Consider the following 20,445-nt stretch of genomic DNA (forward strand, 5'->3'; position numbering starts at 1 on the left):
CGTTGGACGCAGCAGTGCTGCTCCTGAATCAGCCAGCAGTGGGCGCCATTGAGTGGCACACTTTCTCCCTGCGCTCTGCAGCGCTGTGGCAGGGAGACGGTGGCTGGGCTCAGGACTCAAACCCAGGCCAGCAGCGGGGCCTGCCTAGCTTATGTCTAAGGGTAGGTCTGCACTGCAATTAGACACCTGCAGCTGACCGGGGCTCATGGGGCTCAGGCTAAGGGACTGTTTAACTGCAGGGTAGCTCACCTTGCAATGGTCCCAGTGCCCGTGCCCCAACCCGAGCCAGAACAGCTACGCTGTAGTTAAACTGCCCCTTAGCCCGAGCCCTGGGAGCCTGAGTCAGCCGGCATGGGCCAGCCGCAGATATTCATTGCAGTGTAGACAGACCCTAAAGGGGTTAGGTCTCATCCTCGTATCAAAGCAGCGTTCTCCTGTTACAGCTCTGAGCAACCCTGCCTCGGGTAATTCCAGTCCATTATGAGTGCCGTGAAACATAGCAGCACCTCAGCCATGCAGCAACCCTCTATTCCTCTCCCATTTCCTCTCCCCGGCTCTGGCACACTTGACTTTCTGACTCTTTGAGGCATGCTCTGGCCTGAATTCCCCCATCAGGGTTTGTCTGTGCCCATCGAATCAGCTTGTGTTTAGTCATCTGCTCGTTAGTGCTGATAAAGCTCTGAAAGCCCCCCCAGGTGTGTCATTCTTAATCATCGTGATTCGCGGCACTGTGCAATCGCACGGGGAAGACCGCACCCCAGCTCTGGGAGCCTCTATATCCGAAAGGGACCGGGGAACTAGAGGGAGTGCAGAGACGCGCAAGAAGGATGACGAGGGGGAGGGTGGCCGGGCGGACTGGCTTACAAGGCAAGACCAAGAGAGCTAAATCTATAGAGCCTGGCTAAGTGATGACTAAGAGAGAGAGAGTAACAGGCTACGAGCCATGGAAAGATGTAAAGGGCCAAGAACAAGAGACATGAGTGTGATCCACGGGGGTGGAGGCAGGGGGAATGGAGTGATATTAAAAAAAGGAATTTATAGCCTGAATCTTAGGACGTATTCCCTGGAAGCAAGATACAGTGGATTGTACAGTGTATCCACAAAGCACAGTCGATCTCTCTGTCTTCCCATCTATTATTAGTAATTATTACTTGTATTATCACAGCACCTAGGAACAATAGTCATGCACCAGGACCCTGTTGTGCCAAGTGCTGGACAAACACAGAACAGAGAGTCCCTGCGCCAAACAGCTTACAATCGAGCTATGTTATACTGTGCCCATCATTGTGGTATTGGAACAGCTGGTATCTCCAGAGAAGCTGGGGAAGCTCCATCTCTTAGGCCAAAAACCCCATACCTAGGAAACACACCATACTACACAAACAATGGCTTGAGCCCAATAACTTGTGTAAATGTATATAAGAGACATGTGCATTTTTGTCATGTTACCAGTGACAGGCCCCGGATCTTCCTCCACTCCAAGGAACAATCATAAAATAAACAATTACACTTTCATCCCAAGAGCCTGAAGTATTTTACAACAACAAAAAAATAAGCCTCACGGAGGTTAAGCCACTTACACCCATCAACAGCAGAGCCAAGAATAAAGACCCAGGGATCCTGACTTCCTGCAGATTCATAATTTTTTACAGCACTTAACCATCCTCTGATGAAAGGTGTTAGGTGAGTGCAACATCACATCACTATTGCTACACTGAGTTATGCAGCACAGATTCCCTAGGCTAAGCCATGCCGAGTTGGTTGTATTATTGGCCCAGAATTAATCAGCACATTGTGAAAGAGCTAAGCTAATAAGTTGAATCATCTAGCAGGCAGAAGCCTCATTCCCAGACTTCCTTTTGCTGGATGGTTTTTAATGACAGCATCTTTATTTACAGGAACATTAGGTTACTTCATTTTCCAGCCTCTTTCTCTTTCTGCTCACGCCCCACCAGCAAGTGGATTGTCACGAGTACAAAAATAGACGAAAGAAAAACAATTAGGCGAGGTATGTTCCTGTTTCATCAGATCTGGTCTCAGTTGGATGGACCAGCCAGGGGAATTGTCCCCGCATATTTACAGGTGAAAATACATGATCCTTTGCAAAAGCTGGGCCATAAAGGGGCCCTACCAGCCAGCTTTCCAAATGGTAAAAAACACACTGATGAAAAGCCAAGGATGGGGGGGAAATTTTTTGCCACCCATGTGTTTTCTTTTTAAAATTCATAGGGAAACATGCTTGCAGTTTAAAAATAAATACGCCTCTCTCTGTATTGTTTGCAACCCCTAAATTGCAGCACTGTGTTAGCCCAAGAAAATCACAAAGTGAAACTGACTATAAACCGAGGTGAAACTGACATGCCCAGTTTTAGTGTCAGAGCTGAGAGAAGTCCAAGTAGTAAACAAACAGCTTCAAAGGCAGAAAATACACTGGTATTTTAAAATTATTTTGCTCTTATTAATCACAGGGGGTTAGTGGGAACACAGGAAAAGACACGTGGCTGTAGGGTTTTACCAGATATATGCGGTGGTGCCTACACTCACAACATTTGGTGTTTCTTCTTAAAGCCCCACCTCCTGGACTCAGGGGACTACGTGAGACTCTCTGCTCGCATTTAAAACAAACTAAGTTCCTAGCCCTCCAGGTCGCAGAGAGAAGCCTGAAAACATGCACCCTGACGGCTCTGAAACCAGAATGCAAATCAAGACCTTCATGTGTATTATTTTTAAATTCTCATGGTTTTTTAAAGGCATGGAGGTTTGGCAACACTGTATGCAACTAACCTCCATGATCTGGGAAAGCTGCATTCAGCGCACGACCGGAGGGAGGAGGGGAAAGCTGACTTTAAGGCCAGGTCTACGCTAAAACGTTAGGTCAACCCAGCTGCGTGGCTCAGGGGCCTGAAAAACCCACATCGGTGAAACCGACCTAACCCCCAGCATAGACAGCGCTAGAGTTCTTCCATTGATCTAGCTACTGTCTCTAGGCAGGTGGATTACCTAGAGCGATGGGAGAACCCCTCCTGACACTGTAGGGAGAATCATAGAATATCAGGGTTGGAAGGGACCTCAGGAGGTCATCTAGTCTAACCCCCTGCTCAAAGCAGGACCAATCCCCAATTTTTGCCCCAGATTCCTAAATGGCCCCCTCAAGGATTGAACTCAGAACCCTGGGTTTAGCAGGCCAATGCTCAAACCACTGAGCTAACCCTCCCCAAAGAAAGAGTATCCTGAATTCTGGCGGCTGCTGTATCTCACACTGGCTGCCCACAGCCCATCTCTGGAGGTGGTTAGGACACCCAATCCTGCAATCTGTGCTGGGAGGTGGCCTAGGGGGCCTCTGGGGCAGCTCCATGTCCCTCAACAATTCCAGTGCAAGGGGTATCCTCCCCGGGCCAGTGAAACTGGCATTGGGGTCGCTTTGTGCTGCCAAGCAGATGGCTCAGGGCCCAGGCTCCGGCTCTCCGGGGGAAATCCGGAGTGACTCTGCCAAGGCCAACAGAGCAAAGCGGGTGTGAGGCAGATCGCAGTCAGAGCCATAGTTACGCCCTTTGCTACGGAGTCTCGGGGCAGGTTCATCCATCCCAGAGACAGAGGGGAGGCAGCGTGCACCAACCCTATCCAGAGAGCCATCGCAGGGACCCACATCGCAGTGGGCCCTCAGAGCCTTGACCCATGGAGCTCCCAGGTGCCAGAGGCAGTGGGGACACTCACAGGGAAAGGCGCGAGGTGCTGCCCTGTTCAGCCCAGGACCCAAGGGAGCAGCAGCATGTGCCCCCAGCCTCCCAAACAGAGGCTGTCTGTAATAAGCCCTGGAAGCCTTGCTCCCATTGGTGCCAGGCGAGCTAAGCTCAGGGCCAGTGGCATGGGATCAGATGAGTTGCCCCATATGGAGCCAGGCTCTATTTCCAGCCAGCAACAAGTTACAATAACTGCGGCGGGAAGCCACCTGCCCTTTTTTGCTGCCAGCCCTCTGCCTGGCATCGCTCGCCCTGCCATCAAGTGTCTCCGACAACAATAATGCCAAGGAGGTTGACTTGGCACCAGCACTCCCAGCCACCGGAAATGGGGCTGGGTTCATGAGGAGTTGTCTAGCACTTGATTGGCACACGGAGCCCAGTAAAATGGGCCAGCATAATGGATTAGCAATTACCATGTGCATTCAGGGAGCACCTTTCAACATGGGGCAATCAAAGCACTTTGCAAGCAGTAATTAATTGTGCTCACAAGGCATTTGTGAGCGTGGCTTCGGTGTCATTATACCCATTTTATAGGCAGGTAAACTGAGGCATGGGTTCCACTGGGGGATGAATCAGGAAATGGGAATGTGCGGGGGGAAACAGGAGAGACCTCCCGACCATCTTGTCTGTAGGAACCATCCCAAGCTAAGTCATTTGCTCCATTAGCAACATGAACATCATTAGCACACCAGAGCACTTTGCATTTCATAGCACCTTCCACGTGTGCAGGGAGAGAGCTGGGGAGACGACCCTACCCCCTCAGCCTTCATGGGAGGGCTTCCAGGTCAGGGGTGAGGCCCAGAGAGGGGGTGGGGGGAAATCAGAGGATTTCATCTCCATAGCCATCAATCCATCACCAGCGCAAACTGTCTCAACAAAACGTAGATGAATTTAAAAACTAACTCTTCTGAAGTGATGACCTAGATTCCTTTATTATTATTGTCACCTGCATTCTGCCTCGCTCCCAGTCCTCAGAGGGCCCTCCCCATCACACAAAAGAACTAGGTTAACCATACACTGTTTCCCCCTAAATGAAACATTCCCTGTCCTAAGCACAGCACAACAGTAAAGGGACACTGTCTGGTCAAAAATCAGGGGCTCAAGACTATTCTTGCTTATACTGGTTTTACACTAGTATAATTCCACTGACTTAAGTGGAGTCACTCCTGATTTACACTGGTGGAACCCTATTGACTTAAGTGGAGTCACTCCTGATTCACACCCATTCAAATGAGATCACAATCAGGCCTATTTAGCTATTTTTAAAGCACCACTTGCTCTTGAACCACTTTTATAAATGAAATCATAATAAAGAATAAAATACTATTTTAAATCCTTCTTAACCACAGGGTTTTGCAGCCCTTCTGCGAGCTGTTACTTAATAGGTTGTACATTAATCTTCATGAAAAGGAAAATGACTGTCTGACTCTGTCACCTGCCCCCCACCCATCCCCCTACCTTCCCAGCAGCAGCAGCTCCCGCTCCTTGGCATCCCGCCGGATCTTCTTCCAGATGTCCATGGTGAAGAGGGTACTACTGCTGTTGAATACTGAGGTCAGGGAGGACATCAGGGCAGCCATCATCACTGCAATCATTAACCCTCGCAGCCCTGGAGGAGAAAAAGATGGACCATCGGCCTTCAGGTTTCATCTCAAAGGAGCCGTGATACGGCTCTGATCCAAAGCCCACTGTCTTTCCATTGACTTGACGGGGCCTGGGATCAGGCTGTGTGAGTTTAGATTGTGAGCTCTTCGGATGGACAGCACCTCAGGCACCAGGGCTCTGATCCCTGGGCCCTCTGAGTGACGCCATAATGTAAATAACACTCATGGGCTATAAAAAAAGACGCACACAGCACCACTGAAATGCAGCCAGCTCTGAGGAGGGAGGCAGCAGCCCGGTTAGCATGCCGCACAGCAGCGAGTGGCCAATCTCTAGCACTTCTGGAAAGTACCATGGGAGCGTTAATTTCCACAAAGAGCAGACAGGAGCTCACTTTTTAAGATTTCAGCTGGCCTCATGGCATGGTACACATTCATCGGAGGATTGCCTAGTGGTTAGAGCAGGTTACTCTGAGCCAGGACACCAGGGTTCTATTCCCAACACTGCCATTAATCAGCTGTGCCTCAGGCTCCCTACCCTGAACATAAGAGGTGAGACCGCTCCCACCTCCGTAAATGGCTTTGAGGTCCTCATGTGAGAGGCATTAAATAAAGATTAATGATCTGGAGGATGGGATGGATTGCACCCTCAGTAAATTCGTAGATTATACTAAGCTGCGAGGAGTGGTAGATACGCTGGAGGGTCGGGATAGGGTCCAGAGTGACCTAGGCAAATTGGAGGATTGGGCCAAAAGAAATCTGATGAGGTTCAACAAAGGACAAGTGCAGAGTCCTGCACGTAGGATGGAAGAATCCCTGGCACCGCGACAGGCTGGGGCCCGACTGGCTAAGCGGCAGTTCTGCAGAAAAGGACCTGGGGATGACAGTGGACAAGAAGCTGGATACGAGTCGACAGTGTGCCCTTGTTGCCAAGAAGGCTAACGGCAAATTGGGCTGCATTAGTAGGAGCACTGCCGGCAGATCAAGGGAAGTGATTATTCCCCTCTATTCGGCACTGGGGAAGCCACATCTGGAGTATTGTGTCCAGTTTTGGGGCCCCCACTACAGAAAGGATGTGGACAAATTGGAGAGAGTCCAGCGGAGGATCAGGGGGCTGGGGCACATGACTTATGAGGAGAGACTGAGGGAACTGGGCTTATTTAGTCCGCAGAAGAGAAGAGTGTGGGGGGGGATTTGATAGCAGCCATCAATTATCTGAAGGGGGGTTCCAAAAAGGATGGAGCTCAGCTGTTCTCAGTGGTGGCAGATGACAGAACAAGGACCAATGGTCTCAAGTTGCAGTGGGGGAGGTCTAGGTTGGACATTAGAAAACACTATTTCACTAGGAGGGTGGTGAAGCACTGGAATGGGTTATCTACGGAGCCGGTGGAATCTCCATCCTTAAGGCCCAGCTTGACAAAGTCCTGGCTGGGATGATTTAGTTGGGGATGGGTCCTGCTTTGAGCAGGGGGTAGGACTAGATGACCTCCTGAGGTCCCTTCCAACCCTGATCCTCTATGATCCTATGACAAAGGATTATTATACAATGGCTTGACGCCTGTTCCTGCCAATGCATCCGTGGTGCTTGATGTCACCCCCGAGGGGTGACAGGCTAACCTGCCCTCTTGGGGACCAGGACCTGCGGGGCCAGGTATCCTAAACCAGCGACTTGCCCCACCTCCTCCCCCGAAGTGAGAATCAGTGCAACCCAAGTGCAAAGTCCTTGGAGGGAGAGAAGAGACAGGGCCGGGGAGGAACAAGGGGTATAAAGGGAGGGTTCTGGTCGCAGATCCAGGCTGTGGTACTCGCCGAGTGAGGATCCCCCGATTCCTGGCCTGGCTCACCCAAGCGTGGAAGGGACTGCTGACCTCACTACAGGGGGGAGATCCCATTCCCCCGCCACGCCTTGTGCTCTTGGATTCGACCAGGCACTTATTTCAATGACCTGTGGTTTTACAGCAAGGGAAACAAAGAGGCGACTGTTATCAGTGCCTAGGAAGAAGAAAAGGAGGACTTGGGGCACCTTAGAGACTAACCAATTTATTTGAGCATAAGCTTTCGTGAGCTACAGCTCACTTCATCGGACGCATACTGTGGAAAATACAGAAGATGTTTTTATACACACAAACCATGAAAAAATGGGTGTTTATCACTACAAAAGGTTTTCTCTCCCCCCACCCCACTCTCCTGCTGGTAATAACTTACCTAAAGTGATCACTCTCCTTACAATGTGTATGATACTCAAGGTGGGCCATTTCCAGCACAAATCCTGGTTTCCTTCCCCTTCCACCCCCCCCCCAAAGAAACCCACGCTCCTCTGCCTAGGAAGGACACCCAGGGGGTGGCCAGCAGGGTGCTAAATGCAGCAGCAGCTGTAATCCTGCCAGGGCCTGGAACAGCCTGGCTAATTCCCCAGTTGTCACGCTTTCCGCTTCCTCATTTGGAACCCTCCAGTGGGAAGCCCCAAGGCCGTCAGGTGGTTTTGTTGTTGGCAGAGCGCTCCCTTGGGCATGGCTGGAAAAAGGAAGCAGCCCCACCCCCCACAGGACACACCCGGGCACGCAAGACCGTCAGCACGGCCCGGCACTGCCAGCAGCGTGGCCCGGACTTACCACTGGGCATCAGTTCGACCACCAGCTTGGGGTAAGCGATGTTGGAGCAGCCCACCTCGGACCCGCACACTCGGACGCACTCGTCGGGATCGACGCAGCTGACAGCGTCTGCAACGACACGGAGAGAAGCAGCTCGACCCCGCCGAGAGCACCCGGCCGCGGAGCCGCTCCAGGCGAAGGGAGCCACAGCGTGACCAGAGTACAAGCCCTTGCCCCAGGAAGGGCTCGCACGGGAGCTCCAGCTGCAGGCCTGAGAGCAGAGCTGGGTCCTGATTGCCCACAGAGTGGCTACCGAGCAAGCTTCCCCCACCGACGGGCATCAGCCCTGCCCCGGGTGGACGCCTGCGAAGGCAGGGAGGGTGAAGTGTCATTCCCCAGGATCTGTTTCATCCTGGGCTGCCAACAAGGCTGCCAATCAGTGTTTTGGTAACGGGGACTCTTGTCTTCGGGCACTGGACTGAGCCCCGCCCCTGCCACCAGATAGTAACCTTTGGTCGCTACTGGCCTGGGACTGGATTTGAACCAGAGGCTTAGCAATGAAAGAAAGGTAGGGTGGCCTGATGGTTAGGGGCACTAGCCTAGGCTCTAGAAGACCTGGGGGTCTCTTCCCTGCTCTGCACCAGATGCGTGACCATGGGCAAGTCATTTAGCCTCGGTAGGCCTCAGTTTCCCCATCTGTACAATGGGGATAATAGCACTGCCCTGCCTCAGAGGGGTATGATGAGGATGATTACATGACAGCCTGTGGGGTGCTTAGCTCCTGTGGTAATGGGGGGACAGGAAGCGGATAAGTGTCATCGATAGAAAGAAGCAATGGTCTATTAACAGTTTTCTGAGCTGACCTGGTCCCCACCCAGGGCAGAGGGACGGTATCACCGGGACTCTCCTAACCCACTTCAGCATCACTCCATCCGTTCGTTAGGATCAGGACTGGCAAAGTGCGGTGTGATTGCCGGTGTTGTGGTGTTTCAGGCCAGAAGGGGCCATCAGATCAGCTAGTCCAACCCCCTGCACATCATGGGCCCCCCGCACCCACAGACTGAATCCACCCGCCAAAATTAGACCAAAGGATTACAGCCCCCCAGTGTCCTGACTCAAAACCATCACTGCTAGGGCATCAAGCTGGCATTGTGATAATCACTGGAACCGAACCAGTACCCAGCAGCTCCCGTCATGTCTCTGAGGGCAGAGGCCCAAAGGGCCCAGCACCCAGCACCAGCATGCGAATTATTTAGGGGTTTACGTGGGCATTGAGTCCTTTTTTATCGTCACTGCAAATCATGGGGCGGAACTGACAGAACTGAACGAAGGGCGTAAATATCAGCGCATCCATCTACAGCTTCACACCTCTTAATCCTTTCAACAAAGGGAGGGAGTAGCCCACACTCATTTCCACCTCTCCTTTATGACCCTCAGCCACTCCCCATATCTAACTCCTTTTAGAGTCACTCCCTGGAACATCAGTGGTGGTTGGACTGGGCCTTTGGATCCAAGGCTCTCCAGCAAACCAGACTGGCAGAGCAGAGACAGGTCTCCATCCTTCCAGCCCATGACTGATCTTTGTACAGACTGTTTGAAGGACTTTTGCGAAGAGGCCATTTCCTCCTCCCCACAACACCCAGCACTTCTTATACTGACTGGCCCTAAATATTCAGGCAGGGATAACATGGACAGCCACAGCAGGACTGACCTGTCAGCAGCATAGATGCCTGTTAGAAATAAGAAGAACAGAATAGGCCAGACTCCTCCTGGAGTCCGGTGGGAAAACTGAGCTGAGCAAACCCTCACGTTTGCAAGTGAGCAGACTCCGAGCCAGATTCTGCAGCTCACAAGCCGTCTGTAGCCAGCAAACCCAGGTTAGGCAGGATGACATAATGGTTAGAGCTGGGGTGGGTCTGGGCATTTGGAAATCTGGTGTTCTAGTCCTGGCTCTGCTGTGTGCTCATGAGCAAGTTGCTGAATGGCTCGTTTCCTCATCTGTAAAAAGCTGCTTTAATTAATGGTTGCGAAGGGCTTTGAGCTCGTTGGATGGACGACGGCACTCTAGAAGGGCGAAGTACTATGTTCGTATTAGTCCAGCACTAGTAATGAAGCAGCCAAAACAATAAGCTCTGCCCGCCCACAGCTCCTCTCACCGCAGTGAATTGCAAACAGGAGTTAACGAAGCCTCGCCATAGCCCAGGATTTCTCAGATGGGGAATCTCAGGCGCAGGGAGGTGAAGTGACAGGCCCGTGGTCAGACAGCAGGTCAGTGGCGGAGCTAAGCACAGATCCCAGGCCCCTCATGTGCTGATGCTTCGCTTTGCGATTTCCAGTTTTGTTTCAGATGAAAAGCTAATGAATAACCAAAATGGCCTGTCCTCTAATTAGCATCATCCTTTACTCCTAACTCTGCCTCCAGTTTTTCTGGACCCAAGGCTGGTCCTGTCTGTTAGCTCTGTCTGAGTTTGCTGAGCGAGCTGTGCGGTTCTCAAACATGGCGCCTGGACTCCTGGAGCCAGGGAAGGGAAGTCTTCTAGCTCGCAGGGAAAAGCAGCCCTGGCTGTCTCTCTCAGCTGTAATCAGAGCAGGGCGAGCCAAAGCAGATGCGGGTAAGCAGGAGGGCGGATTTAAGGGCCCGATCCTGAGGAGTCAGTGATCGAACTCCCATTGACTTCAACGGGGCAGGATCAAGCAGACTATTCAGGGCGTGGGATGCGTTACAATCTCAGGGCTAGACCGTGGCCGAGCTTGTGCGACCCCCTACCGAACTAAAGGGGCATTGTCTTCTTCCCTCTGGCTAGCTACGGGCTACTCCTGGATTTGGGTCAGGGTCATCGATCCCGAGGAGGCAAAAATAAATACTACGAATTCTTGAGGCCCGAACTCCTGAGCTGCAGCTGGATGGCACAGATTGACAACTTCCCTTCCCAAGCCCAGCAGGGGCGGAGCTCAGCTCAGCCAGCGACAGGGAAAGGCGGCAGCCCGGGGGCAATGGGTGGAGGGTGCCTGATCACAACACTCAACTGGGCAACACCAGCCATGCGGGCGCCCGCCCTGGCTCTTGGCACGGGTTTAACTCGTCCCTACCAAGTAGGTGGCTAATAAAATAATCATCAGAAGTAATTGATGGATGTAGGAAACACCCCCCACACAGAGGCATTCAGAGCTCCAACAAACACTCGAACACAGGACGGTTCCAAACAAGCCACAGCCTGAGCCATGGGGCCATTAGAAAGGGGGCAGGTTGGGTCCCACACAGGGGCAGGCAGTGACTGAAACCAAACATAGGGGCAGAAAGTGGCATAGCTCCACTGACTTCCAACCCAGATCCTTCACTGCAGACACAAAAGCCTGGACGGGCCCCATTCTTGCCTATAGGCACCTAAGGGAAGGGGCCCAGCTCTGGGATGGGCAGATGGCTGTTTTAGTACCCAATGAGCAGATTAGCCCATAAAGTGGTGACCTGAACCCCCAGATGTAGAACTGATGTAGAACCTGAACCCCCAGATGTAGAACTTAGTCCAGATGTCATAGAATCTCAGGGTTGGAAGGGATCTCAGGAGATCATCTAGTCCAACCCCCTGCTCAAAGCAGGATCAATCCCCAATTTTTGCCCCAGATCCCTCTCTAGGATTGAACTCACAACCCTGGGTTTAGCAGGCCAATGCTCAAACCACTGAGCTATCCCTCCCCCCAGTCTTAATCTTTCAAACAATCCCCTTTGTGCTGGCTCCAAGTTCCCCTCCCACCTGGGAGGAGAACCCTATAAACATCCACAAGGCCACCTCATTATCCTCCTTCACATCCCTCCTTTGCCACGAAGCCTCCCAGAAACTTTCTAGGTTACTGGTGTGCTTAGACACCCTCTCATTTGATTCCTTGTACTCCCCCATCTGTCTGCCTGTGTCCACCTGCTGTCTCTTGTCTTAGAGTGTAAGAGCTTCGGGGCAGCCTATCTTGTTGTGTGTCTATACTGCGCCTAGCAGAGCATAGTCCTGCTCCGCGGCTGGGGCTCCTATGCACCACGGAAATACAAATAATTACCACTATCACCACCAAATGCATCCTGGGTTAACTAACTCCACAGAGTACAGCACATTCAAGCTTTAAGCTAAGGGCCAGACACTTTATACAAGCCGGGGATCAGACCACTGGACCGTGCATGTCTTCTCCAATTGATGCTTCGTTCAAATAGATTCTTCCCCAAGACCGTGTGATCCCATTGTAGGTTTTATGACCTGATGGATCCCTCTTCCCCTTAGCAGCTGGTCCAATAAGAGGCATTGTATGAGCCTTCCTCGTGAGCCTTCCAAACTGAAATTTCATACAGACAAAATGAGAAAGTCAGCAATTTTAGTACTAGTGTGCTGGGAGGCTTTTGTATTGTTGTGTCTGATTTTGGAAACAAGTAATTTTCAAGTGAGGTGAAACTTGGGATACACAAGACAAATCAGACTCCTGAAAGGTGTACAGTCGCCTGGACAGGTTGAGAACCGCTGCCTTAGAGTTGGCTGAATTCAGAGTGAACAGTCTCAAAGGGATTTTGTCACGGTCCATTAACAAAGCCTGGTTTTTTTTTCTTTCTTTCTTTCTCCCAGTTGTTCATTTAACTTACTCTCCTGCAGCAAGTTCTAGGAAGCACATGAAATTGTAGCCATCCTTAGAGGCTGGTTCACCTAAAAAGATAAAAGTCTACTATAGCTACTAGCTACAGGAGGTACTCTCTTAGCTCAGTTGGTAAGGACTCATCCTGTTAGCACTGTTGGCCCTGGGTTCCAATGCCGCCATTAGGATTGGTAGTACTTGGTACAGCAAGGGTTAACAATTAGAACCGGTCCGAAAATGGAGTGGGGTGGTACCCGCAGAAACCTTTGATTTTTCATAACCACTGAAAACCTTTTGGGCTTGGGGGCTTTGTTTTGTTTTCATGGCAATTCAAACCCATCCTGTCCTCAAACCCCCATTTTCCACTCAAATAACCATTTCCAAGGACAGTTTTCAGCATGCTTAGCCAGTGCTCCAGGAGCTGGTGGTAGTTCGAGGACCACAGCTGGGCACCGTACCAACACACCCAGACAGCTGGCAATCCACGAACCAGGAGCGAGAGCGTGAAAGCCCCAGACAGCCCCTCTCCTTTGCTCATCAGAGCAAGATCCAGGAAGCAGTGCTGGGAGCTGGAGCTGGCAGGGCTGATGAATCAGCTTCCTGTGCTCCTCCTGCCTAGGGCTGGCTTTGCAAGCGTGTGTGCTCCCCCGAAGGGGTTAATGGCCGAGGCAGATATTGGGAATGTTTGAAGACAGCAGCATGTGATTGCAGGTGGGGCAGGGCGGAGCTATGAATCACTCTTTTTTTTTTTTCCCTCTTCTTTTCCTTTCTTGCTGTTACCTGTCCATGTCCACACTGCCTACCGGCAAGAGCCCTGCAAGAATCCGGCTTCCGGCCCCAGGAACCGTGGAGAAACTGATCAGGCAGCAACAGGCAGGATTTTGCTGCAGGGAAAAAAAACGGCTGATCCCATTTGGAGAACTTCAGATCAAGGGAGAGAGAAATAAAGACAGGAAGAATCAGACAGAGAAACCCCCACGGCTGCTGCCTATCTGATTTTCTGGATTTTTTTAAACGGTTATTTTCCTTCGTATTTTATTTTATTCTATTCTATAGTCTCATTGTGGGGAAGGGCAGGCGGCGAGAGGGAAGTGGATCTGGTGGTAGAAGATTCCAAGGGATTGTGCCCCTATCAAAGCATCTGTGCGTGCGAGCGAGTCACCTGTCACCTGGCTGGCAGCACTGGAGACCTGGGAGTCAGAGGAAGAATCAGCTTTTCTCTGGTTTTGTCTCACACGGAGGTCGCCTGGGCTGGGCAGAGCCGATGAGTAAATGAGAAACCAAGCCAGCATCTCCTGAGCGGAAATAGCCAAAGAGGCAGGAGACCTGAGGCAGAGTGTGGGAGCGCTTTGTGGAGAAGCCAAGCCAGCCGGAGGAAGGAGAAGGGGGACCCGCTGCTGTGTCTAACACAAGAAGGAGAAAAAAAAGCTAAGTTATTTAAAAAACAGGAAATAATTAACTCTTATTTATTGTCAGGGTCTAGCCTTCACTGGTGTCATCGGCTCCCTTCTGTGTCTGACGGTTTGCTGGGGCTATGGCTCTCTCCCAGGTGCAGTGTCTGGATGACAATCATGTCAACTGGAGATCCAGCGAATCCAAGCCGGAGTTCTTCTACAGCGAGGAGCAGAGACTGGCTTTGGAAGCCCTGGTCTCAAAGGGGCCGGAGGCCTTCTACGAGGTCCTCAAGAAAGAGAGCATCCGGGACTTCCTCTCCGAGCTGGAGCTTAAAAAGATCATGGAGTCGCTGGAAACGTACGACCCGGGTTCGGAGTATATCCCACGCCACGGGGCCGGGGACAGCGACGGTGACTGCACCAGCCACGGGGGCGAGGGAGAGTTGGCGCCCTCTTTGCAGTACTGGCCCCAGAGATCCGACCGCTCCATCCCGCAGCTGGACCTGGGCTGGCCCGAGACCGCCGCCTACCGGGGAGTCACCAGGGCCATGGTGTACATGCAGCCGCCCATCAACGGGCAAGCGCACATCAAGGAGGTGGTCAGGAAGATGATTGTCCAGGCTCAGAAGGTGAGATGCATGCTGATTGTTAGAGCACGAGTTAACTCAGCTGTCCAGAGCGGGCCAGATCCCAAAGTCCTCTCAGCCAGGCAACCCTTACCCCAGTGCCCTGCAAGGGAGGTCTGGCTGAGTGATGACTGCAGGGGCCAATCTTATGTATTATCTGTTCTTCCCCATTAAGCTTCACACCCATACTTATGGCTCAGATTTTGCTGCAGGTGAGAGAAAGAGCTGGAAACCTGATCCAGCTTCCCCTGGAAACAATGGGAATCTTTTCTTTGACTGCCCTGGACCCTTGGCAACCCAGAGGCTGTGGGGATAAGAAAACACAAACTCTTTGAGCTGCTACTTCTTTCCAAGCCCAAAGTATCAGCTTTCCCCTGATAATTATCTCCAGGGCCCCAGGGAACCGCACGTGGCTCTGCAGAGTACAAGGGTTCAAATTCTGCCCTGGTGTGAACAGGTGACGGCTGTTGGCATTGCACCAGCTTACATAAGGGCTGAATCTGGCCCAAGGTCTTCCTGCTAGTCCTTGTCAATTTCATCCTGGTTAACAGATGATGCAAAATTGATTAGTGGCTTGCACAGTCCAGGAAAGTTTGATCAAAAACAATATCTGCCCCATTTCTGCAGCAGACTTTCGGTAAGACCCTCCCCAAGGAAAAGGTCCCACACCTGATTACATCCAGCCTTCGCAAAAATGAAAACAAGCTGCTTTGCTGTATCTTGGCATGTAATAATGCTCTGATCAAGACCTTGAGATCGACTTAGCCACAATATATTGGTGGAGGGCAGTGAATGGCACATGGAGAAGTCGTGATATGGAGATGGACTGGTCTGGGAAGTGTCTTCACCCAGAGGGAGGGTGACTGGGACGGGGGAAGCGGTGGAAGCAGATAGAACAGGTATGTTTAAGGAAATGAGGGCTGTGTATGGAGGGCCTCCTGGGACCAGCGTGTGGAATGCCCCCTCCGCAATAACGCAGGGACTGAGCAGGCGCTGAGCCTTGGTGTCCAATGATGCCACATATGGAGATTCAGGCTCAAACGGGGGCTCTGCCCCAGCCTGGCTGTGTGACTCCAGGCTAGCCATCAGGCCAACATTTTCAAAGGTGACCTCAGACTTCTGCTGCCCCCCAGCTTGGGGTGAGTGATTTGCATGACTGCGCCGCGTCGGGAGCTGGGGGGGGGGGGCTCAGCCCCTCGGAAAAGTAGGTGTCTCCAAAATCAGTGTCCGCTTTGACCAACCTTGGCCTTGACCTGTCCCTGCCTCAGTGTCCCCACTGACTCCGACCTACCTCACCTTAGCGCTGGGGTGAAAGAGGAGGGCCGTGAGTTGGCACTTTCCTCCAGTATGGAAACTCTTCCACCTGATACTCCTGAAGGCATTCTGTGCCAAAAAATTAAAAATTCTGCACACAATATTTTAAAAATCTTCAAAATTCTGCAAATTTTATTTGTCAAATAAATGCGGAGGCTCCAGCATGGCAGAGGGGAGCAGATACCACTGCCTGCACAGAGGTGGGAGACGACTGTGCAATCCCCCGCCCCCAGGGCACGGACTCAGCGGTGAGGCTGCAAGGACCAGGCCTGCCTCAGAAACACCCCAGGGCCCTGCCCCTGTGCCACGTGCACCAGGTGTGGGACAGGCAGGCTCAGCAAGGAAGGATCCAAGTGTAGAGGGGCTCAGTGTGAGGGGAATCCAGGTGTGGATTGAGAGGGTTCCATGTGGGGCAATCTGGGTGCGGGCTGCTCAGTGAGGAATCTGGGAGTGGGCGGATCTGGATGCACAGGGGCTTGTTGGGGGGTTCTGGGTGCAACAGTAATGGGACTCTGCAGGAAGGTCAAGGTGAAGGTGGTTGGGGCTCAGCAGGGAGGGGTCTGGATGTGGAGGGCTCATTTGGGAATCCAGAAGCTGGGGAGTGGGGCTCAGTGGGGTGGGGATCCAGGTGCAGCTGGTTGGGGCTCTGTGGGGTAGGGATCCAGGTGGCTCATCGGGGTGGTTCAGGTGAAGAAGGAGTGGGACTCATTGGCGGGGGGTTCTGAGTGTAGGGAGGGTGAGGCTCGGCAGGAGGGTGTCAGTATGTGAGGGTCTGGCTGAACGGGGGCTGGGCAGATGGGGAAGCAGCTCCCTGTACAGGGATCTCTCCCCCTGCAGCTGAGGAGTGATGGGTGAAGGAAGCCAGTGGGGGAGGTTTGCAGAGCTTCCTGCAGCTGGGATAGAAATCTGGAGGTGGGTCTGACACAGAGCCGGATGCCATACAGGGGAAGAGGAACTCCCATCTCCTCCAGCCCTGCCTGGACTAGCAGCTGAGCCTGGCAGAGGGTAGGAGCCACCAGCTGGGTCTTCCCCAGTCCTGTCCTCTGCCCCACTGTGGTTTACTGTGCCCTGGGCACCCGAAACAAACTGCTCGGGAGGGTCGCATGACCACTCTTGTGGTTTCTCTTTGCTTCCCCATCAGAAAGTCATTTTTCTGCGGGGAACCAAAGAAATCTGCATGGGGCGTAAATTCTGCAGGTGCGCAGGGGTGCAAAATTCCCCCAGGCGTAATCTGAGACGTACACACAGATCCTTCTCTGCAGGCTGCACCGTGTGTGCTGCACAGAAAATGGGGATCAGCAGCCACAGAGGTCACATGTCCTGAGCATTTGCCTTCTCCCCTGCTTGCTTTTCAGTCAGAAAAGCAAGGCAGGGAGCTTCCTTGATGTTTTAGATCCCAACGGGAATAACAGCCAATCTTCATCCAAATATAAACCATACCAAGTGTGTCTTCAAGGCCCTTATCGCCAGAGGGCTGTGTATTTGGAGAGGGCAGGTTTCCAGCGGGCCCCGTAGCAGGCAGAGAGCATGATCTGAGAACACGTTTGGACCAGTTCTGAACGCGGGCTGCCGGGTGCGGCCGGGGCCTCACTCTCTCAGACGTGCCATGATCAGTCCTCGCCGCCAGCCAAACAGCATCTGAAACCAGTTTAGAGGGGAGCCATCTTTAAACCAGACTGAAAACCTCTCACTCAGGACGTGCTTCCGGTAGCAGAGCGGCTTTGCGTTTGAGTGGGCCTCAGCCTGGCTTGGGATGGGGGGAGGAAGGCGCTTAATTCCCCTCTCAGCCCGCTTGGCTGTCGTTGCAGCCGAGCTGGAGTCTCCCAGGGAAGGAAGGGCTGGCTGAAGGAACCCAAAAATGAGGGGAGAATGTTTCTCATCCCCCCCCTTGTACGCTCGGCTCTGAAGGCACAAACTGGGGCTCCAGGGGGATGATCCAAGAGAGTCGTTTTTGTCTTGTGCCCCTGGCATAACGCTTTCTGGCCTGTCCCTACATGCCCCCAGAGGTGTTTGGAGCCAAAGCAGCCTTCTGTTCACACGATGCAGGGCTAGACCAAGTCCCTCCGACTTCTACTGCAGCCGACGTCCCGGGAGCTGCCGCTGGGGAGTGCGGAAATGCGGATCCCCATGGCTGCCTAATGAACAGCCACACCCCAGCTTGCGGAGCGTGGTCCAGCTTTCTGCAGGGTGCTAGGGCCAGGCGGACGGTCGACACCTCAGCCACGGGGTGCGGTCCCCTGAGGAGGCACCGAATACGAAGCCAGGGAGGGCTTCGAGCCAGCACTCCCCGCAACGGGCCATGGACTACGGTCGCCCACCTGCGCCCTGACTCCGTGACGCAGGCAGAGCCCAGCCGGGTCTGCTCTGCATCTGTTCGATCGCTGTGTGGCAGACGTGGCGGGAGGAGATGGAATACGGGGCGAACGGACCCAGGCAAAGCATCCCCTCACCGTCAGGGAGAACGGCCTGGCCTATCGTCCCTGACCCTGGTTCAGACGCTCCCTGCTGGCTCTGCATTCTGGTCGCTTCCCTCTGACTCATCCCACCAGGCAGATGGGCTCTGCATTCCCACTCCTTGCCTGCGGCTGGGCCCCTGGCCCTCCCCTGGCCCAGACCCCTTCGTCCGGCTGCTGGAGGCGGCCTGGCTGGTTGGGACGCTGCCACCGCATTTCATGGACATCACGAGCTCTCGCGCCTGTCCAGCCGCCTCCCTGTCGCCATCCCTGTGTGCGCGCGTCGGAATGGAGCAAGCACCCGTGGGGGCCTGGCCGTGTCCACCACTGCCCCGTCCGCACGCTGAGCTCCCAGAGGGGGGAAATAAAGAGGTTGCATTGGAGCCTCGCAGCAGCAGGAATCCCTGCTCCAGACAGACCAGAGATGCATGCATGGCGGGGAGGGGGATCCTTTTGCAACAGCATACCAATTCAGCGCCTTTCAGATTGATTTAGCTGGGGAGCAGGGTTTGTGCAAAGGGGTGGGGAGTGGGAGAGACAAGAAGTATGATCCAGTTGCTCAAGAAGGGCTCAGGAGATTTGGGTTCTGCTCCCAGCAGTGCCACAGATTCCCGGTGTGACCGTGGGCAAGTCACTGCCCCATTGTGCCTCAGTTTCCCCAGCTGATGAGGATAGTCTCCCAGGCAGGGGGCATCGTGAGACTCTGTTCGTTGCCCTCCATGATGTGCTTTGAGATCCTAGAGCAGAAGGTGCTCTAAAAGGAATGGGGATTATTAGGAGTTTACGAGTAGCTGGATTTCTCTGGTCATTCCATTGTTTATGCCACTCAAGAGAGTATGAGCCAGATCCTGACCTGGTGTAAAGGGATGTAGCAGCCCCATCAGCTATGGAGCAGGCTTGCAGTTGCTATCCCTGCAAAGTTAGCCAGGTCAGACCTTCTCTCTGCCATACCCACGGTTGCCGCTTTCTAGCTTCAGAGGTTTTCTTCTTACTGCGCTTAGATCATCTGGGTCATCCCATGATGAAATGGAAAAAGTGCTACAAGGCATTTTACCTACATCATCTGGAATTTCCTATTACAGCCAACGTGACTGTCTCCTGCCGACAGCTTGTTGCTTCATGTTCTGGGTGGGCATTGCCCTGCGTCTGGCTCTGAAGCAGCTGGGAAGCACAGCGGCCTTTCTTTCCCTGGCTTAGGATAGCGATCCTTCATGCAGACTCAGCACTGAGCCCTGATGCCAGCCGCAATTTGGAGGCTGAGCACATTTGGCCCATTCCAAACTAAAAAGAAAAAGAAAGAAAAATCCCAACACCAAAGCAAAACGCTGGGGCTGCTAGATGTCTACATAAGAGCAAAGTTCGGGCACCCATGCCAGCACAGCCATCAGCTTAGTTTGCATGCTCCATGGGAAGCCAGGAGGGCATACACCCCTTCCACTGGGTGTTTATTACTTAGCAAATTCTCCTTTGGCGGAGGGGGAAGCAGCTCGCTTTCTCAAGATAAACTCCAGTTATTTAGACTACAGCTTCTCAGAGCTTGTTCAGAGCTACGTGCATCTGTCTGCGCTGATTCAGTCTGACGAAGGGGATGTATGCCCACCGGGTGCTAAGTTCAGGCAGGGCAGCGTTATCTAGTGCAGGGGCTCTCAACCTTTCCAGACTACTGTACCCTTTCAGGAGTCTGATTTGTCTTGCGTTCCCCCGAAAGTTTCACCTCACTTAAAAACTACTTGCTTATAAACTCAGACATAAAAATACAAACGTGTCCCAGCGCACTATTACTAAAAAATTGCTGACTTTCCCATTTTTACCACATAATTATAAAATGAATCAATGAGAATATAAATATTGTACTTACATTTCAGTGTATAGTATATAGGGCAGTACAAACAAGTCATTGTCTGTATGAAATTGTAGTTTGTACTATCTTCGCTAGTGCTTTTTGTGTAGCCTGTTGTAAAACTAGGCAAATATCTAGAGGAGTTGGTGTACCCCCTGGAAGACCTCTGTGTACCCCCAGGGGTACGCGTACCCCTGGTTGAGAACCGCTGGCCTAGTGGTTATGGGACAGGATGGGAGTCAGAACTAAATCCTACAAACACAAAGTTAAGCCCTCAT

General features: G+C 52.6%; 2 protein-coding genes across 3 annotated transcripts in view; one reads left to right on the top strand and one right to left on the bottom strand.

Moving 5' to 3' along the window:
• SLC5A10 (solute carrier family 5 member 10) overlaps positions 1 to 20,445 on the bottom strand; it is an 82,532-nt gene that overhangs the window by 8,942 nt on the left and 53,145 nt on the right. For both annotated transcript variants that reach the window (XM_078854520.1, XM_078854521.1), the window contains 2 exons: positions 7,954 to 8,061; positions 5,199 to 5,349 (listed from right to left, as the gene is read on the bottom strand). In XM_078854520.1, coding sequence (XP_078710646.1) covers positions 5,199 to 5,349; positions 7,954 to 8,061 — 259 coding nt within the window. The remainder of the gene's footprint in view (positions 1 to 5,198; positions 5,350 to 7,953; positions 8,062 to 20,445) is intronic.
• FAM83G (family with sequence similarity 83 member G) overlaps positions 13,382 to 20,445 on the top strand; it is a 32,938-nt gene continuing 25,874 nt past the window's right edge. The window contains exon 1 of the mRNA XM_073361792.2: positions 13,382 to 14,563. Coding sequence (XP_073217893.2) covers positions 14,075 to 14,563 — 489 coding nt within the window. The 5' untranslated portion in view covers positions 13,382 to 14,074. The remainder of the gene's footprint in view (positions 14,564 to 20,445) is intronic.

This window comes from Lepidochelys kempii, chromosome 10, assembly GCF_965140285.1.
Source record: "Lepidochelys kempii isolate rLepKem1 chromosome 10, rLepKem1.hap1, whole genome shotgun sequence".
NCBI classification, from domain to species: Eukaryota; Metazoa; Chordata; order Testudines; family Cheloniidae; genus Lepidochelys; species Lepidochelys kempii.